Below are 16,447 nucleotides of genomic sequence, written 5' to 3'. Positions count from 1 at the left end.
ACACTGCCACAAGGTCCTAAAAACAGATCATTAACAACAAAAAGTCTGAGGCCTCTGGCCGCAGAGCAGGAGAGTTGCATCCCACATCAGGCTGACAGGCAGACAGGAAAATAAGCATGCAGGATATAAACAATAGAACAAATGGGCAGGGAAGGCTATGTCATTACGGTAACAAGGCAACACACAAGTTATGAGAGATGCTAGAAAAAAGCCAGAACACACACACACACACACACACACATGCCAGGACTGTGATTCGTCTAAAGCTGAAGAAGGTGAAAAGGCCGTCAATGCAGATGTCAGCATGACAGATGACCATCCAGCTCATGTACAGCTGTACATTGAATACCTTGTTATCAATCTTCTGAACACAAGGTCACTTCACAGAGACACCCTCTCATAAAACGTAATGTAAAGGCGAAATGGTCTGGTTGCTATGGGTGCCAAGGGTAGGAGGTGATGGTGGAAAATGCAAACAATGAGAGCACCATATCCAGCATAAAATGATTACCATGTGATGGGCGAATAGAGTGAACACAGAAAGGACATTATGACGTCAGCGTGTAGCAAAGGGTCAACATGCAGCCCTCGTTTGCATTGTCCTGCAAGTCTTCAATTAAAAGGTTTAAACTGTGACAAGAAATCCACGATTTTAATAGTGAATCGAGTCACTGTGAGGTCTAACTAAGGCTTCAGGACAATGTTACATCGCCCAGATAGTTTACACCCCAGTTACTTTAAATAAAAGCTAAATAATCTAGTTCCGTCGCAAGAAGTCCTCTACAGATAGAAATACCATATAATAATTAAACTTTGGAAGGGTTACTTTAAAATTACTAATTACCTGTTAAAAAATGTAGTCAGTAACCTAATCCAAGTATAACAATATTAAAGTATAGAACTTGATTACTTTCTGTCACTTTTGGATTATACAAAATATGGGCATAACTTGCACCATACTGTGATGTTGTTCACCTTTTCTGCATTGAATACAAAATAATCGCCAAATTTCCAGCCAGTAAAAGCATTTTTTCCCCACCATGATAATGAATTGGCAACTGTTAGCTATGGTTTCACTCAAGACCAGAGTGGGGTTGTATTAGACTTGTGTTGTAATGTGTTCGCATGGGCATGGTAGTAGGATATAGTTAAAAAAAACAACTGTAATCCTGCTAATAATCACAATTTTTACTAAATGTATCGGTAATCTCGTTACATCTTTTTTTCTGTAACTTTAACAGAATACAGTTACATTCTTTTGTCATATACTCTCATTTTTATTGTTTTGTGGAAATTTAACAGCAGATTTATTGATGCGTCATGGCCTTGCAGTGATAACTGAAATGATTGCTTCCCTGCTAAATAAACCAGATTACTCAAAGTCAAAGACAGTGTTTCTTCTAAGCATTTAAATAAATCTCTCCGACCATAGTGTCAATCTGACAGACGAATATGACTTTATTCATTGACATTTTTAAAAACCCATTTTGGAGCTTTCTTCTGATTGAAGACGAAAAACCTTTCCACCACTGGTAAATGTAGCCTGTCCTTCCTCCTTCCTTCTGACGCGTCCTTTTTTTTATTCCACAATGGAAAATGAGCAATGCTTTCAATGATGTGATGAATGTGTCAAAACTTGGATAATGATAAAAGCTTGATCAATGTTTGCACACATAAACTCTTACAAATAAGAAATAGATTAAAATCCTTTTGAATGTCCCCCTGGAGGATGTTGTATGGATCAGCTCAGCCAGAGTGCTGTAACCTGAGGAATAGTATCATCATCATCATTGATCATTTTTTTTTTAGTATTCAGTATGGATCCATGCTCACATCCTTTCCCAAATTATAGTTTGCATGACATTGTGGACTTATAGGTGGATTTATAAGAGATGGAGAGGACACCTTTTTATTTTTAACTTCTTCATCCTAAATACTGCTGCAGTCTCTGTTTCCATTAATTTAATGCATCACCTTCCTAAAATAATTGCCCAAGTCATTTTTTCAGGTTTTTCAGAAAACACAAAAAATAAAACTGCCTAAGTCACATGCTTGACATAGGCAATTATACTAAAGGTTTAGAATCACATGACCTGTTCAACTGAGGATTTAGGCAATTTCACCAGAGGTGGCCAGCACCATGAGGAGATGATTTAGGCAACAAAATCATTTTTGTTAAAAAACGACTTAGGCAATTATTTTAGGAAGGTGACGTATGCTGCCCTGCTTTCAGGGTCAGAATTAAACTGTTCTCGATGGAGCTGCTGAGCATTAAGACAAAGTGTGACGCATGTTATTTTGTGTTGTAAATTGAAAAAACCATCAACCTCTCACTTGACTCTACAGAACCACAAATCGCCACTTTACAAGCATGAAAAGCATGCATCTCCAAAATGCCCATTTCTCATGAAATAATAACCGTATTGCTTTTTAGAGTGTTTTCAGTTGACATAAAATAGTTGTCTGACCCCACAAAAGAGCATAGCATAATCAGTTATTTGAAAACCTAAAAATCACCAAATATGGAGATAGAATGTTTTCACTAGACTACAAAATCATATTATGATTACTTGAGGTTCAGCGAGATATAGCACTGTGTTGCTGAGACTGAGCTGTGCAGGAGCAATGCATCTGCGACCTCCACTGTATAATAATGTGACATGGATAGCAGTAATTACCCATCATTACCAGAGTGTTTTTAGTGTTAGGACACAGCGATACACATGCAAGACACACACACACACACACACACACACACACACACACACACACACACACACACACACACACACACACACACATGAAAACAACCACATTATGCTACTTCTGTTGTACAAATGTACAGCATTGCTGCTATAATGCAGGGAATGTTGTTGTTTAAAATTTTCTAAAATACCAACAAATAGTCAACAAATCCCATGAAAATATCAAGACCAACAGACATTATCTGTTTAGTCAAAACCTAATATATATCTCATTCTTCTGTGCCATAGACTTGATTGTTGTCCAAAAACTATTAAAAACATGTCAATGAGTCACACTGTTGCACTGGCTGACATGTTCCTTCATTATTATGAAAATGGGTGTAATTCATCTTTAGTCAATTCCAGATACACCATCCTGCTGCTACAAATAATCACAAGCTCATGTAATGTGTGAAAATAGTCTCTTGACAAACACACGCATGCACACACGCAGTACAGTATGTTCGCTCGGGAAGTATCCGATAGCAGGGTTGACTTCGGCAGCGGCCTGGTGCATGGGCGTTCCCCTCTCTGGAGATTTAAAGTTCTCTTGTGATTTATAAATGAGGTACAACTCTGGGGCAGTGGCAGCCTGTAATGGCAATATCCAACACAGCCCACAGCGCTCCATCAGCAAAATGAGATCAGCCTTTTTTCTCAAGAAGAGCTGCTTGCTGCTCACAGCTGGAAAAACAATGGATGTAATTGTTTTGTACGACCTGATACTGGACATGTTCCTGTTACTGACAGGTCATTGGGATGATCAGAAATAATATATTTTGGTCATGATATAAGCTAATGTGACATGATGCTTTTGTACATATCATATGCATGTGTGGATACACAGTGGCATTACATAATAATAATACTTATAATAATAATATATATATATATATGTTAAATAATCCTTTAGTAATTATTGAGGTTAAGGATGAACACAGCAGTTTCTTTTGGACTTCAGTGTTGAATTACAGGCAAGAAAAAGGTTCATAAGTTATTAAATTAGTCATGTCTTGGTCATTCTCCTTTTAATGTAACTCACAGACTAATTCTAACATGTTGTGTTTGTTTTTTGTTAACAAAATGGAAATAAAGGTAAAACTATTTATTGTTTCTGGACTTTATATAGTGCGTACTGGTAGGTTTATATTTACTCATACACTGAATTGAATTAACAAAGATATTAGAGCTCACAGAGCATGCATATTTTTGTGCTTGTGATGGGATTTTTGTAGCATATTATATCATCATACTCTTTCTTAATAATCTTTTCTGAAAGTCATTGCAGATGCAGGCTTATTTTCCTCACTTAAGGATCCATAGTGATTCTATTAATGTGTCAGATGTATCACGCAAACTGAAATTCATTCAAAGCCAGAGAGAATAGATAAGCAAATCACGGGCAGTTGTGTGTGCCTGTGTAAAGTTCTTGTCCTATATATCTATATTTCCTGTTTATTTACAAGAATGGACGTGAGTACTGTGTGTGTGGATGAGAATCACAATTGTGTATCAAGTGTATCACAGTTAAGTTTGGGTATATGCATGTTCAATTAAGCTTTGTAATGTGGATAACTGCATATGGCTATACAACTATGCAATACCAAAACAGTTCTTCAAGCTATTACAGTGGGTGAAGCACGCAGCTACTGCACCACATGCACAATATAGTGGACACACTGCCACCATCTGGCGTAGGTCTGATGTTCAGGGGCCTGTTCAAGAGGCAGATTTGCTGAGTTATCTGAATGACTTTGTTGAGTAAAATATCTGTTATCCAGATAACTCAGTACACCTGCTTCTTGGAACAGACTTTATGCCAGCAATGATTGACAGACTACAGTAAAAGAAGAATGTCCAATGAGATTTCTTTAAAATTAAACATATATATTTGTTAGGCTAGAAATCTTCCCCTGTCCTTCACTGACACTCAGTTTCACTGCTAACGATGGCAGTCTCCTTTGTCTCATTGCGACAAAGGAGCATTTTGTTGGAACATATTATGAAGCAGAGAGTCACTGTTACCATGAGATATGACATCTGCTTTTATTTCAAAAGTTTAACAACACTTACTACAAATATCTTGCTCTCCAGAAAATCTGTATCAGATCATAAATTCTGACTGTGAAATAGCAAAAGAATCTTGCACATTGTCAATAACTTGGACTCACTTTATTTATGATGAAGGTCTGAGGACTGAAATATTAAATGTCCATCATTATGTACAGTATATAATTCACAATGCCAAATACATGCATCTCAGGAATTATAAATCTCCAGACTGGTGAATGTTCACTGGAAGCATAACAAGAATAACCCAACAAGATATTTTTCTCCCTGGGATACACACAGTCACGGTCTTGCTGCGATATAAACCTTCCCACCCCAAGTGGCTCCAAGGCACCATTTATCACTTTACCTTTAATCTACAGAATCACTCCAACCTGTGTTGTGCAGTTTACAAGATATCTCAAAATATGATGTGACTAATGCTTTTTGGCATGGTATGTTAGACATTTGTAAAGAATCTGTCCTTCACTCTGAACAACCTTTTTGTGCTTTTGCTTTGATGTTATTAAACACAGAGCTGGTTAATGTTTGCCCATGCCTCAGTGCACCCATGCTAAGTGTGCATTTGAATTTGAGTTGATTGTTTGTGTAGGTTGCGGTAATTATGTTTTGGTAAATATAATGGCATGGTTTTATTTCTGAGTGCAGCTGATATTTGTGCATCCATATCTATGGGTAGTTATTATTGGCGGTTGGGGCTCTCTGGGGTTAGTGCAGCGTCCTTTGCTATTTCTGAGTGCGAATGTGGAATCTATTTTCAAGGTTGCCATGGAAACCATTGTATTTTTGGTGGCAGTGATTGGTGCTGCCTGCCGAGCAAGACTATTTTTGTCATGAATCAACACCTGATACACGCACGCACGCACGCACGCACGCACGCACGCACGCACGCACGCACACATACTGTTGCCAGACGTCTTACATCTTCACCATGACAACAGTAGTAATTGCTGCCCATTAAATTGGTCCACCCAGTTGCATCGTGTTTCCTTATGTTCTGCTGTCCAGGCATGGTTGAAGTATTGACAGGAAGAGACAGATGACGTTAGCTTGTAATCAGTCAACATGAAATTCTAAAAAGAGTTGGTTCATAATGGTGAAGAGTGGCATAGTGATATGTAGGGCTGCAACTAACATCAAAATGTTGTATCGTAATGTTTTCATTATCGATTAATCTGATGGTTACTTTCTTGATTAAATAATCAGTTATAGTGAAAAATGCCCGGAAGGTTTATAAAATAATAATAATAATAATATAATATGTTTTGACATTTTTGATGACTTAAACAATTGATTTTTAAAATAGTTGTACATTCATTCTTTGACACATCAACTAATCTTTGCAGCTCCAATATGCAGTGTTATAGCCTACATAGAGTGGTTAAATAAAATAAAAATAAAATACCTCTTGTTTTCAATTGTTCGCAATACATGTAACAAGTGCCTTTCTCCATTGTTCATCTGTAACTGCGTTTATGAACCTGATGCAGTAAGATCACTGATTTGCGGGCTGAAAGCAACAAGCTGTGTAGTATTTCAACCAGAAGACCTGCGTTCTCACAGTGACTTAACCAATGCCATTATTATGAGGCTATTAGTAAACTATATCAATCAATCAATCAATCAATTCATGAGAGGTGCTGCAAATTAAAACATGCTTCTTAATGGTGAAAGAGGTGCAAGACGTAATTTCCATGAAATGCAAATGTTATGTGTGTTATCATTAACCTTACAAATGCAAATGACAAAACAAATAGGACTAAGCTGCTCCATGCTTGCTCCTTCAGAAGAGTAGCCTTTACCCGTAATAGCCCAGATTTCATTGTCCTTCACTGACAGCAGTGCAATGAGATGGACTGTATATGAAAAAGATCACCGTGGCAACAAGAGCCTCAGATAGAGAAGATGGGAAGGTGGAGACTGAGGCCTGGCCTAATCAATGCCTCCCTGTTTCAGCAAATCTTGCACTGGAGGGCAATTAAATCCATGAAATTACAAACCGAATCATTACTGACAAAAATAATGAACCAGGAGAGGGTAAAAAAATAAGGGATTAGACATGAGGGTGGGGTATCATGCTCTGTGCACATTCCTATTTATGAGTTAAGAGGTAACTTGGAAGACATCTCTCAAGCATTTACCCTCAAGGTAAAACAAAACTAAAAGTTACTGGCCATGCTAATAGCCCTACTAGGCTGTAATGCCCATTACACACCAGAAAATATTTATTTGGATAGATGAAAAATGTAGAACTTTGCTATTTTTTAGATCCTTGATACTTGGGTGTAAAAAAACTCCTCTGTAGAGTGACAGGCTTAGCGCTGTATTATGTGGCTCAGATTTGAGGTGTAGGTCTACTTACATGCAGCAGCAGTGTTTTGGGCTGAGATGTCAAATTAGCAAGCTAACATGCCTGACTGTTACAGCCCTGTTAGGGTCTCATCAGCATGGTAACCTGCTGACTAGTGTTTTTGCATAACAATCACTGTATGCTTATTTTGTGTGATGATGTGACGATTTAGTTTGTAACATGTGTAGGCCTACAGTTAGTCTCACATTGCCAGACTGTAATTTTTGAGAGGTTTTGGACTAACTATTTTCTTTTCTCATACCACACTAAAAATCTGCTTACAATTCTAACAACTACAGCGACAACAATTCCCTACCATCATAATATTCAGTACCTAATCTCGGAAGGTAATATTTTTGACAACGCGGTGAGGACACTAGGACCCAGTGGAGACGGCAGCTCTGGTCCTGTTTCTCGCTGCCTCCTGCTCCATCTCTGCAGTCACTGTGTGTGAGTGGAGGGGGAAAGCAGAGAGTGAGCTGGTGTCTTTGCGTGCATTTACATGAGCATCGTTTCAGAAAAACCTCTGCTGCCACAGCCCAAGTCATCCAGGGAGGAGGAGGAAGCATGAGGCAGACCAAGAGATGGGAAGATAAACAGGCTTGTATTGTGGGAAGTACCTCAACAGCATTTACAAGGTGCAGGGATTGATGTCCACTGAGTACCTCAGCTGTGGGAGCTACACCAGGTTTTCATCCTCAGAGACCAAAAGCAGCAGACAGCTGCATCAGGAAAAACTCTGATTCTGGTACATGATGCTCTCTCTGTGTTTCTTCCCCTCACGCTCCCTGATTAGCACCACATTTTCTCGCTTGCTCTCACCCTCTTCTTCTAATCTGCTGATTAGTGCAACGATACATCTAATTTAATTGTGCTGTGATATATAGAAGGTAGGTCTTGCTTTATACAGTGGGTGTAATGCATTAATGATTAATATATAAATGAGTAGGTGGTAAGACATGACTAAACCAGGCAGGAGGGTTAAACTAAATTGGGAGTACCCCTATGTGTGATTTAGAGACGCTGCTCACAGAGGGCAATCATTCATAGGTAATGAGAGAGGTTAGAGCTCAATTTTTTCCTTATGTTGTCATTGCAGACAGGATGCAGAACATCCTGTGCTTTTGTTACATGTGTGGCAGAGAGCATTCAAGCAACTGGATTTTCTTGATCTGACACATACTTATAGCAGCAGCCACCCATGTCTGTTGTCTGCAATAGCTGGGCATAGTCAATATGCAGGCAGCCTCTGCAACCTATGAATAGTCTCAAGTTTTCAATTTGAACCATTAAATTCACTTATACTAAGTGGCCAGGGCTTCTTTAGTGGCATACATGCTATTGTAGTATACATGTAAACAAGCAAAAGCATTGAATCTTGGACCTACAAGGCCTTCCAGTAATCTGTGATTGTGGTTGTTTTTTTATCTGTACACAGTCAGTTTAGATCCTGGGTATACATTTTTAACAAGAGCTCACACAGCATGTGTAGATGTGACGGAAAAGGACTCTATTTATTAATAGGATCGGTTTTGGGGAATTAGCATGCATTCGTACATTGACAGGATGTGTGCTTCAAAAGTATTCATCACCTGCAGCTTTCAGCAAAGGAGCAGATCTTTGACCTTTATATTAATGAAAGTGTAAAGAAGGTGGTCCAAAATCCTATTAGTATAATCATACACATGTTTTTGGGCTTCATGATTTGGTTGCAGAATTATGAACTATAATCTTTTCAAGTGGCTCGACTATTTTGCATGATTTATGATTGTTCAAATCATTTCACTCCTTTAGTTTTCTCAGCATGTTGTTAAAAAGGTACCAAGTGTCCCTGCCTTGAATAATGCACACTTAATTGAGTTAATTGGTTTGAGGGCTGGCTTTGGATTACCTTATCAGTAAAATTGCCTTAACGGAGATTTGAGAAGCTATGGAGGATTTATATCAAGCTTGATCCGAGTGTATTAATCTTAACGGTAGCTGGGGCAAAAGTGAAACTCAGCACGAGCAACAGATTGAAAGGATTAGATCATATAACCCAGAAGTGCAAATAAGGTGGTCACTCATTAGGGATACGCATGCAAAATCAGGGAAACACATATTTTCATCTGTCTCTCTTGTTTTTAGGGTGGGTTGTGACTGACGGCAGACATGAAGACTTTCTAAATGGACAGGAATTATAAAATCTGAACCTCCTGCCAATCACAGAATCATCCTCCGGACTACAAGGCAGCTTTTGACCTCATTTTCAAGCCACTGTTTTCTGGCCGTACTTCCTGGCTTTGAAGGATGGGTGATGGGCCTGTGACTGCTCCTGCCTGCCTGCTTCATCCCAACCTTCAATGGAGCCGATGTGGAACTCCTCCCACCCACCTCCACAGCTCATGTCCAACATGTCTGCCTCCTATCTGCCTGAGGGCTGGGCTCTGTCCCAGTCGCTAGCCCTGCTGGCCATGCTGCTCATGGATCTGCTGGCTGTGGTGGGTAATGTGGCTGTCATGACGGTCATTGCTAAGGCCCCACAGCTCCACAAGTTTGCCTTTGTCTTCCACCTGTGCGTGGTGGACCTGCTGGCAGCCCTGGTGCTGATGCCCCTTGGCATGCTCTCAAGCCAAGCCTTCTTCGGGGAGGCCCTGTGCCGGAGCTACCTCTTTCTCAGTGTGTGCCTGGTGAGTGCTGCCATCCTCTCTATCTCCGTCATCAATGTGGAGCGTTATTACTACATCATACACCCAATGCGCTATGAAGTAAAGATGACTGTTGGCCTAGTAGCTTCAGTGCTGGTTGGGATATGGGTCAAAGCCCTGGCCATGTCTGCTCTGCCGCTGCTCGCTTGGTTCCTGCAAGGTGGAAGAACTCCTCTTCTGGAGAGTAGTGGGGTGGGGGGAGGAGGGGCAGTCCCATCTCCACCTGCTCAGGGTCACCGGCGCTGCTCACTACATTGGACAGGGGGAGGGTCAAACCGCTTGGCCTTCATGGCCCTGTTTACTCTGGTGTATTTCCTGTGTCCAGTATTGGTGATTCTTGTCGTGTACTGCAATATGTTCAAAGTGGCTCGGGTCGCAGCCATGCACCATGGGCCTCTGCCTACCTGGATGGACACGCCTCGTCGCCAGCGGTCAGAATCACTCAGCAGCCGTTCCACGATGGTAACCAGCTCTGGGACAGGGACTGGGACAGGCAGAGCCACTCCTCAGCGCCCCTTTGGGGGAGGAAAGGCTGCAGCAGTGTTGGCAGCAGTAGGTGGGCAATTCCTTTGTTGCTGGCTGCCATACTTTACTTTCCACCTCTATTCGGCACTGGCTGCCAGCCCTCCAGCCACACTCGCCTCTCTGGAGGAGGTGGTCACCTGGATTGGCTACTTCTGCTTCACGTCCAATCCCTTCTTTTATGGCTGTCTCAACAGACAGATCCGGGATGAGTTGGGCAAGCATCTGCCTTGTCTGTTTCGTCGAGCAGGGGTTGAGATGGAGGACAGACTGCCCAGCCGTGAAGGATCCATTGAGGAGAATTTCCTTCAGTTTCTTCAGGGCACCGGCTGCAACTTAGATCCTCAAAATTCTCACAGCACCTCCAGCCCTAAAGGGGAGGCTTGCTGCCCCTTGGCTCAGTCCCAACCACCGGAACCAGCACAGCCCATACCGATAGATTTCCGAATCCCTGGACAAATTGCAGAGGAGACTTCAGAGTTTATTGAGACTGAACAGGCTAAAAACAACCATATTTATACAGACAATTAAGTTCTATGTTTGAAAATAAGACTCATTTTGATCATTCAGATATAAACTGTTTCAGGAGTTATTTCAGTGAAAAGACGTTCTCTATTTCTATTGAAAGCTGTCCAACAGGTAGCTCAGTTCATGATCTCCATGACTTAAATTGTATCTTTGAATCATTGCACTTTGCCTCATTAGATTTCATGCTTAAACAGTAGTTGTTTAAGATGCCTTTTTGTTGTTTATGAACAGGGATATTACTGCTAGATTTTAAAAATGACCTTCCACACAATCGGTCAGTTCTGTACAGTAAATTACTTTATTGATTACTATTAGTGTAACTTGTTAAGCCTTTTTTAAAGATAAAAAATAACATTAATTATATGTTTGATTCTGTTAAGGTAACTAAATAGTCTTCAGAGTTAAATGTTTTTCAGAATATCCCTTTTGATCTCAAATTAGGGAACACTTGCTGAAATACACCGGCTCCTCATGGAGATGAAACGGTTCCACACACCAAGTGATACTGTATTTTTACTGTAACTGCCAAATCAATCATTTTTGAGACTCTGGAAAAGTTGATTATGTTTGAATAAGTAATGTCGAAGAAGACAGCAATAAAATACACACAATTATGAGTATTTAGGGGATCCATTGAGGGAAAAGCACTACTGTCACTTTTGATTGATGGATGTGCTTTCATCAATGACAATGCCACTCCTAACCCTTATGCCAATCTGATTATAATCAATTAGGAGGCGTAGATATTGTGGCCTAACTCTCATGGAATTGCTACAAGTTGTTTACAAATAACCACCTGAAATTTTGTTCTCCTTTCTTTGGTGCTTGTCCAAAGACATCTTGTTTTTTATTTCCAAAAAAGCAGATCTGTGGCGACTCAGTTTAGGATGCAGGTTGACTTTATAACTCATCCTAAGGGTCACCCAGCTTTCTGCCATGTGATGTATTTATCAGTGTATTTGGATATAGATCTTAAAAATCAGTATTCTCTTGATCCACTGCATTACGTTCAAATATGATTATATTTCTTTCATTTGTTAAATGTGCTGAATGTTATGTTATGTTTAGTAAAACTGTAGGTTTAGGGTTGTGTTTAGCTCAGCATGCCCATTTTTATTTTGATTAGTGAGTGTAAGTATTTGTTAAGAATTCCATTACAAGGAGGCTGATATTTTTTTACGTGTATGTAACTGTCTCGTTTGTTTTTCAGTTGTGGAGATTTTTATCCGGATGGAGAATACATTTAGATTTAGTTTGACCCTGTTCATCAGGGTTTTTACAGTACCTCACATGCAGGAAATAAACATTATTTTACAGTCCTGCGCAGTTCCACGTCAAGTATCACACTTGGACAATATTCTAATGTTGCAAGGAGACTATAGCAGATGTGATTTGCTCGTTTATTAGAAATGATTGTGCAGACTCTGCCTAGTTTTTGATGATGAGATGAAGTGGTATTTTATTAAAAAAAAAACTATTAGGGATATATATGATAAACTATATGTGTAAATGTTTGATTGAAAGGACTTTCTTACGTAGTGTGGATACAGGGTTTTTAAGATATTCTTTGGGCCCTATTTTAACGATCTGAAACGCAAGTATGAAACGCAAAACGCAAGTAGCTTTGTGGGCGGATCTCGACGCAAATCTAAAATGGGTTGGTCTGAAGTAAATAGCTAGGTGTGGTTTGGGCGTAACGTGAAAATAACCAATCAGAGCGTCATCTCACATTCCCTTTAAGAGCAGGCGCGCTTGTTCCATGGCGGATTGCTATTATGATGGCGGATTTGCCTGGCGCACACCAGCGGGAGCTGTCCGGGATGCGGCAAAGTAATAAATGCCTGTCTTGACCGGGTGGCGATGTTGCTGCAGCCTCTCGGGCGCATCTCCTCAAGTCTGGAGAGGATTGCTGCAGCCATGGAGCGTGGGCCTCCAAACGCACCACCTGCACCTGTTGTGCCCCTTCCTCCTCCCCCAACTCCATCTCCGTCCACCCACTCCACCACACCGCATTGCCACTCCCGGACCCTCAAGTGTCCAATCCCACCGTAGTTCAACATCACGTCTCCTTAAGTCCTCTAATATTTCCTCATTTATGTCATCAACACATCCATGATTCATGGAAATGTTGTGTAAAACACAACAAGCCACAAAGAATGCTGCAACTTTTTGAGGACTGTACTGTAAAGTGCCTCCTGATCTATCCAAACACCTGAAGCGCATTTTCAGTAATATTTTTCCTTGTAATTATGTATGGTTTGCAAAAATGGGAACTGCTGCGTCCGTGTAGATTAGGGAAGCAAGGTGTATGCGCGTTGTGCGCACGCTACATTATGGCCAAGCATGCGCCCCTAAAATAGCATCTGAATAACGCGCCACTGACTTTAGACTAGCGCCACTGACTTTAGACCAGGTTTTTCCTGGTCAGTGGCGGAATTGTTTTCTGAAACTGCAAAATAGCACCAGGGAACGTTTGCGCCTGAACACGCCTCCTCTTTTCGCTGAACCGCCCCCGGGAACGCAAATTCGTTCCCTAATTTACCGACTTGCGTCTGTGGAGGGAAAAGTCCGCTGTGCGTCGGGTGCAAAATAGGAATGATACCTACGTCCGTGTACAAAGTCAATTGCGCTGGGTGCAAGATAGGGCCCTTTGAGTGATGATACCGATCCAAAATCAAAAGCTTGTTGAGCTTATCCTCTTTTCATCACATCTAAAATATCCCACATTGTGAATGACGGTGAACGTTTGTTTTAGGATTCTCACATGTTCAGAGATTGTTTTTATGCTGTGATAAAAAAAATAAAAGGATGAATTCCACTGTACTGCAATGATATGAATGTGTTTTAGAAAAAATACACGCCTAAATCTTGAGTGAGAGATACTGTTGTAATAAAGAGTTTCTATGTTTGTAAAACATTTTGGATGCATTCTCAGAATTTTACCAATGATGTGGAGCTGCTGAGTGATGCCAAATACATATTTTATTTTACTCAACATCTCAGTGTGTGTGGCTTAATCTCTCTGCTTTGCTTTGATATTCCATTGCAAAGAGGGAAGACACAGTTCAAACACTTTGACCTTAAGGTAACATTTAAACTTCAAAAGGCCAAAGCCATTGGTATAACCTTCATAAGAAATATGATAGATAGATAGATAGATAGATAGATAGATAGATAGATAGATAGATAGATGGATGGATGGATGGATAGATAGACAGATATATATATAGATAGATGGATGGATGGATAGATAGATAGATAGATAGATATATAGATATATAGATAGATGGACGGATGGATAGATAGATAGACAGATAGATATATAGATAGATGGACGGATGGATAGATAGATAGACAGATAGATAGACAGACAGACAGACAGACAGATAGATAGATGGATGGATGGATGGATGGATAGATAGACAGATAGATAGACAGACAGACAGACAGACAGACAGATAGATAGATAGATAGATGGATAGATAGATAGATAGATAGATAAATAGATAGACAGATAGATAGATAGATAGATGGATGGATAGATAGATAGATAGATAGATAGACAGATAGATATATAGATAGATGGATGGATAGATAGATAGATAGATAGATAGACAGACAGATAGATATATAGATAGATGGACGGATGGATAGATAGATAGACAGATAGATAGACAGACAGACAGACAGACAGACAGACAGATAGATAGATAGATAGATGGATAGATAGATAGATAGATAGATGGATAGATAGATAGATAGATAGATATCATCACCTTCCTAAAATAATGGCCTAAGTAATTTTTTCAGGTTTTTCAGAAAACACAAAAAACTGAACCAAATACTGACTATATATTTATTAATAATTTCACTCAAAAATGTTATGACAATAGATGGCTATTGACATAATAATAACAATGTCTGTCAATTATGCAACATAAGAGGAATAAATGACTTTTTTCAACATGCCTTTGTGACTTAGGCTATTTTAAACTCTGTTAAATTAAATTCTGCCCTGAATCATGGAAATAACTTCAGTGATACAGTGGTAGATTTTTGTTCTTCTTGAAACGTCTGCCATTTTGAAAAGCTTGTAAAATTCCCTAAGTCATATTGTCTTTTGACTTAGACAAAATAAAACATTATACTAAAGGTGTAGAATCACATGACCTGTTCAACTGAGGATGTACCAGAGGTGGCCAGCACCATGAGGAGATGATTTAGGCAAGAAAATCATTTTTGTCAAAAAATGACATAGGCCATTATTTTAGGAAGGTGACGATATATAGATTGACAGATAGATTGACAGATAAATAAATGCATCCTGCCACTGTTTAATGCTGTGTTTCTGTTGGAAGATGCTGGTGCGCGACAGGCATCACACCTCAACGATGGACCTCAGTCAAACCACCCCCAGCTTCGCCAGGCTCTGCCATCCCCATGGCAATTATTACCTAGTGACATTTCTCAGTGCTGTAGTGGGCGGGAGGAGCGTGCTCTACCGGGACTCCAACAAGATACCCTTATCTGTGACTTCTTAAAATACATTTTCTAGACTAAACCAGAGCTGACATTTTTTTTTATTTTTTTCAGAATCTCCTGTGTGAGTAGGCTATCTTATACTGTAAACTGAAATAACTCTTTGCTCTCCATTCTCCTGTCATAATGTAGAATTTCTTGGTAATGTTGATTGTTTTATACCTTACGAAATATATATAGTTTTTACATTTCAACTTTTATCAGAATCAGAATGATCTTTATTGTCATTATACCAGGTACAATGTCATTTTGTGTGACTTCTCTCATTGTAGACAAAATACAGAAAAATAAAGGAATGAAAAATTCTGAAAGGTTAGTAAAATAAGTTAAGATGTACCAGACAGCAGTAATAGCAGTGTAATGGAAAGTGACGGTTGTGCAAATGGATACTTTAAAAACAGATAAATACTTTGTAAATAAGAGGCGTTAAATCAGATTGACAAATTTACAGATGTCATAAATGTTAATAAATAGATGCTGCTTTTGATGTGAATAAAGTCTCTGTTAATAAATAGTAAATAGTGTTGTGCATTTACATTAGCCTTTTGTTTTTGCGAAAGTAAGAGCAAATTGATTCCTGTGCTTAAAAAAAAGTAAAATGGTTTTGGTAAAGTGCTGTAGCTGTAGCACCAGTTGTTTACTATAAAATCAATCTAACCTGATAGTTTGGGATTAAACTATTATTGAAAATACAATTATCATGTTTGTGTAAAGATTAAAGCAAACTGCAAATATGAAAACAATAATAATAATAATACAAAAACAGCACAAGCTGCAAACAAAATGTTTAATAATTTCAGGTTAGATTAGAAGGTAGAGGACAGGTATAACTGTATGTGGTGGCTAAATAATGCAAAGAAAAGGATGTTAAGCATTAGGCAATATGTACTGACTGAGTGCTGGAAGAGGACAAAGGGGATTAAGCCAGAGAAAGAAAATCATGAACCATGGCCCGGAAAGTGTGGTGATGCACAAGAGCCCTAAGAGGAAGTGAAAGAGGGACGTGA

General features: G+C 39.5%; 1 protein-coding gene across 1 annotated transcript; it reads left to right on the top strand.

Annotated features, from left to right (window-relative positions):
* The first annotated feature begins 7,625 nt into the window (after positions 1 to 7,625).
* Positions 7,626 to 12,520, top strand: LOC120558073 (G-protein coupled receptor 61-like). Its single transcript, XM_039798922.1, has 2 exons — positions 7,626 to 7,912; positions 9,292 to 12,520. The coding sequence occupies exon 2, from the start codon at positions 9,507 to 9,509 to the stop codon at positions 10,902 to 10,904; it is 1,398 nt and encodes a 465-aa protein (XP_039654856.1). The 5' UTR covers positions 7,626 to 7,912; positions 9,292 to 9,506; the 3' UTR covers positions 10,905 to 12,520.
* The last annotated feature ends 3,927 nt before the right edge of the window (positions 12,521 to 16,447 follow it).

The sequence above is a fragment of the Perca fluviatilis genome, chromosome 4, assembly GCF_010015445.1.
Source record: "Perca fluviatilis chromosome 4, GENO_Pfluv_1.0, whole genome shotgun sequence".
In the NCBI taxonomy this organism is placed as follows: Eukaryota; Metazoa; Chordata; class Actinopteri; order Perciformes; family Percidae; genus Perca; species Perca fluviatilis.
The sequence above is the reverse complement of the archived record's forward strand: the minus strand, read 5'-3'. Positions and strand labels throughout refer to the sequence as shown.

What these genes read in the sequence shown, in the direction of transcription:
- LOC120558073 (XM_039798922.1), top strand. Translation starts at nt 9,507, where the DNA reads ATGGAGCCGATGTGGAACTCCTCCCACCCACCTCCACAGCTCATGTCC.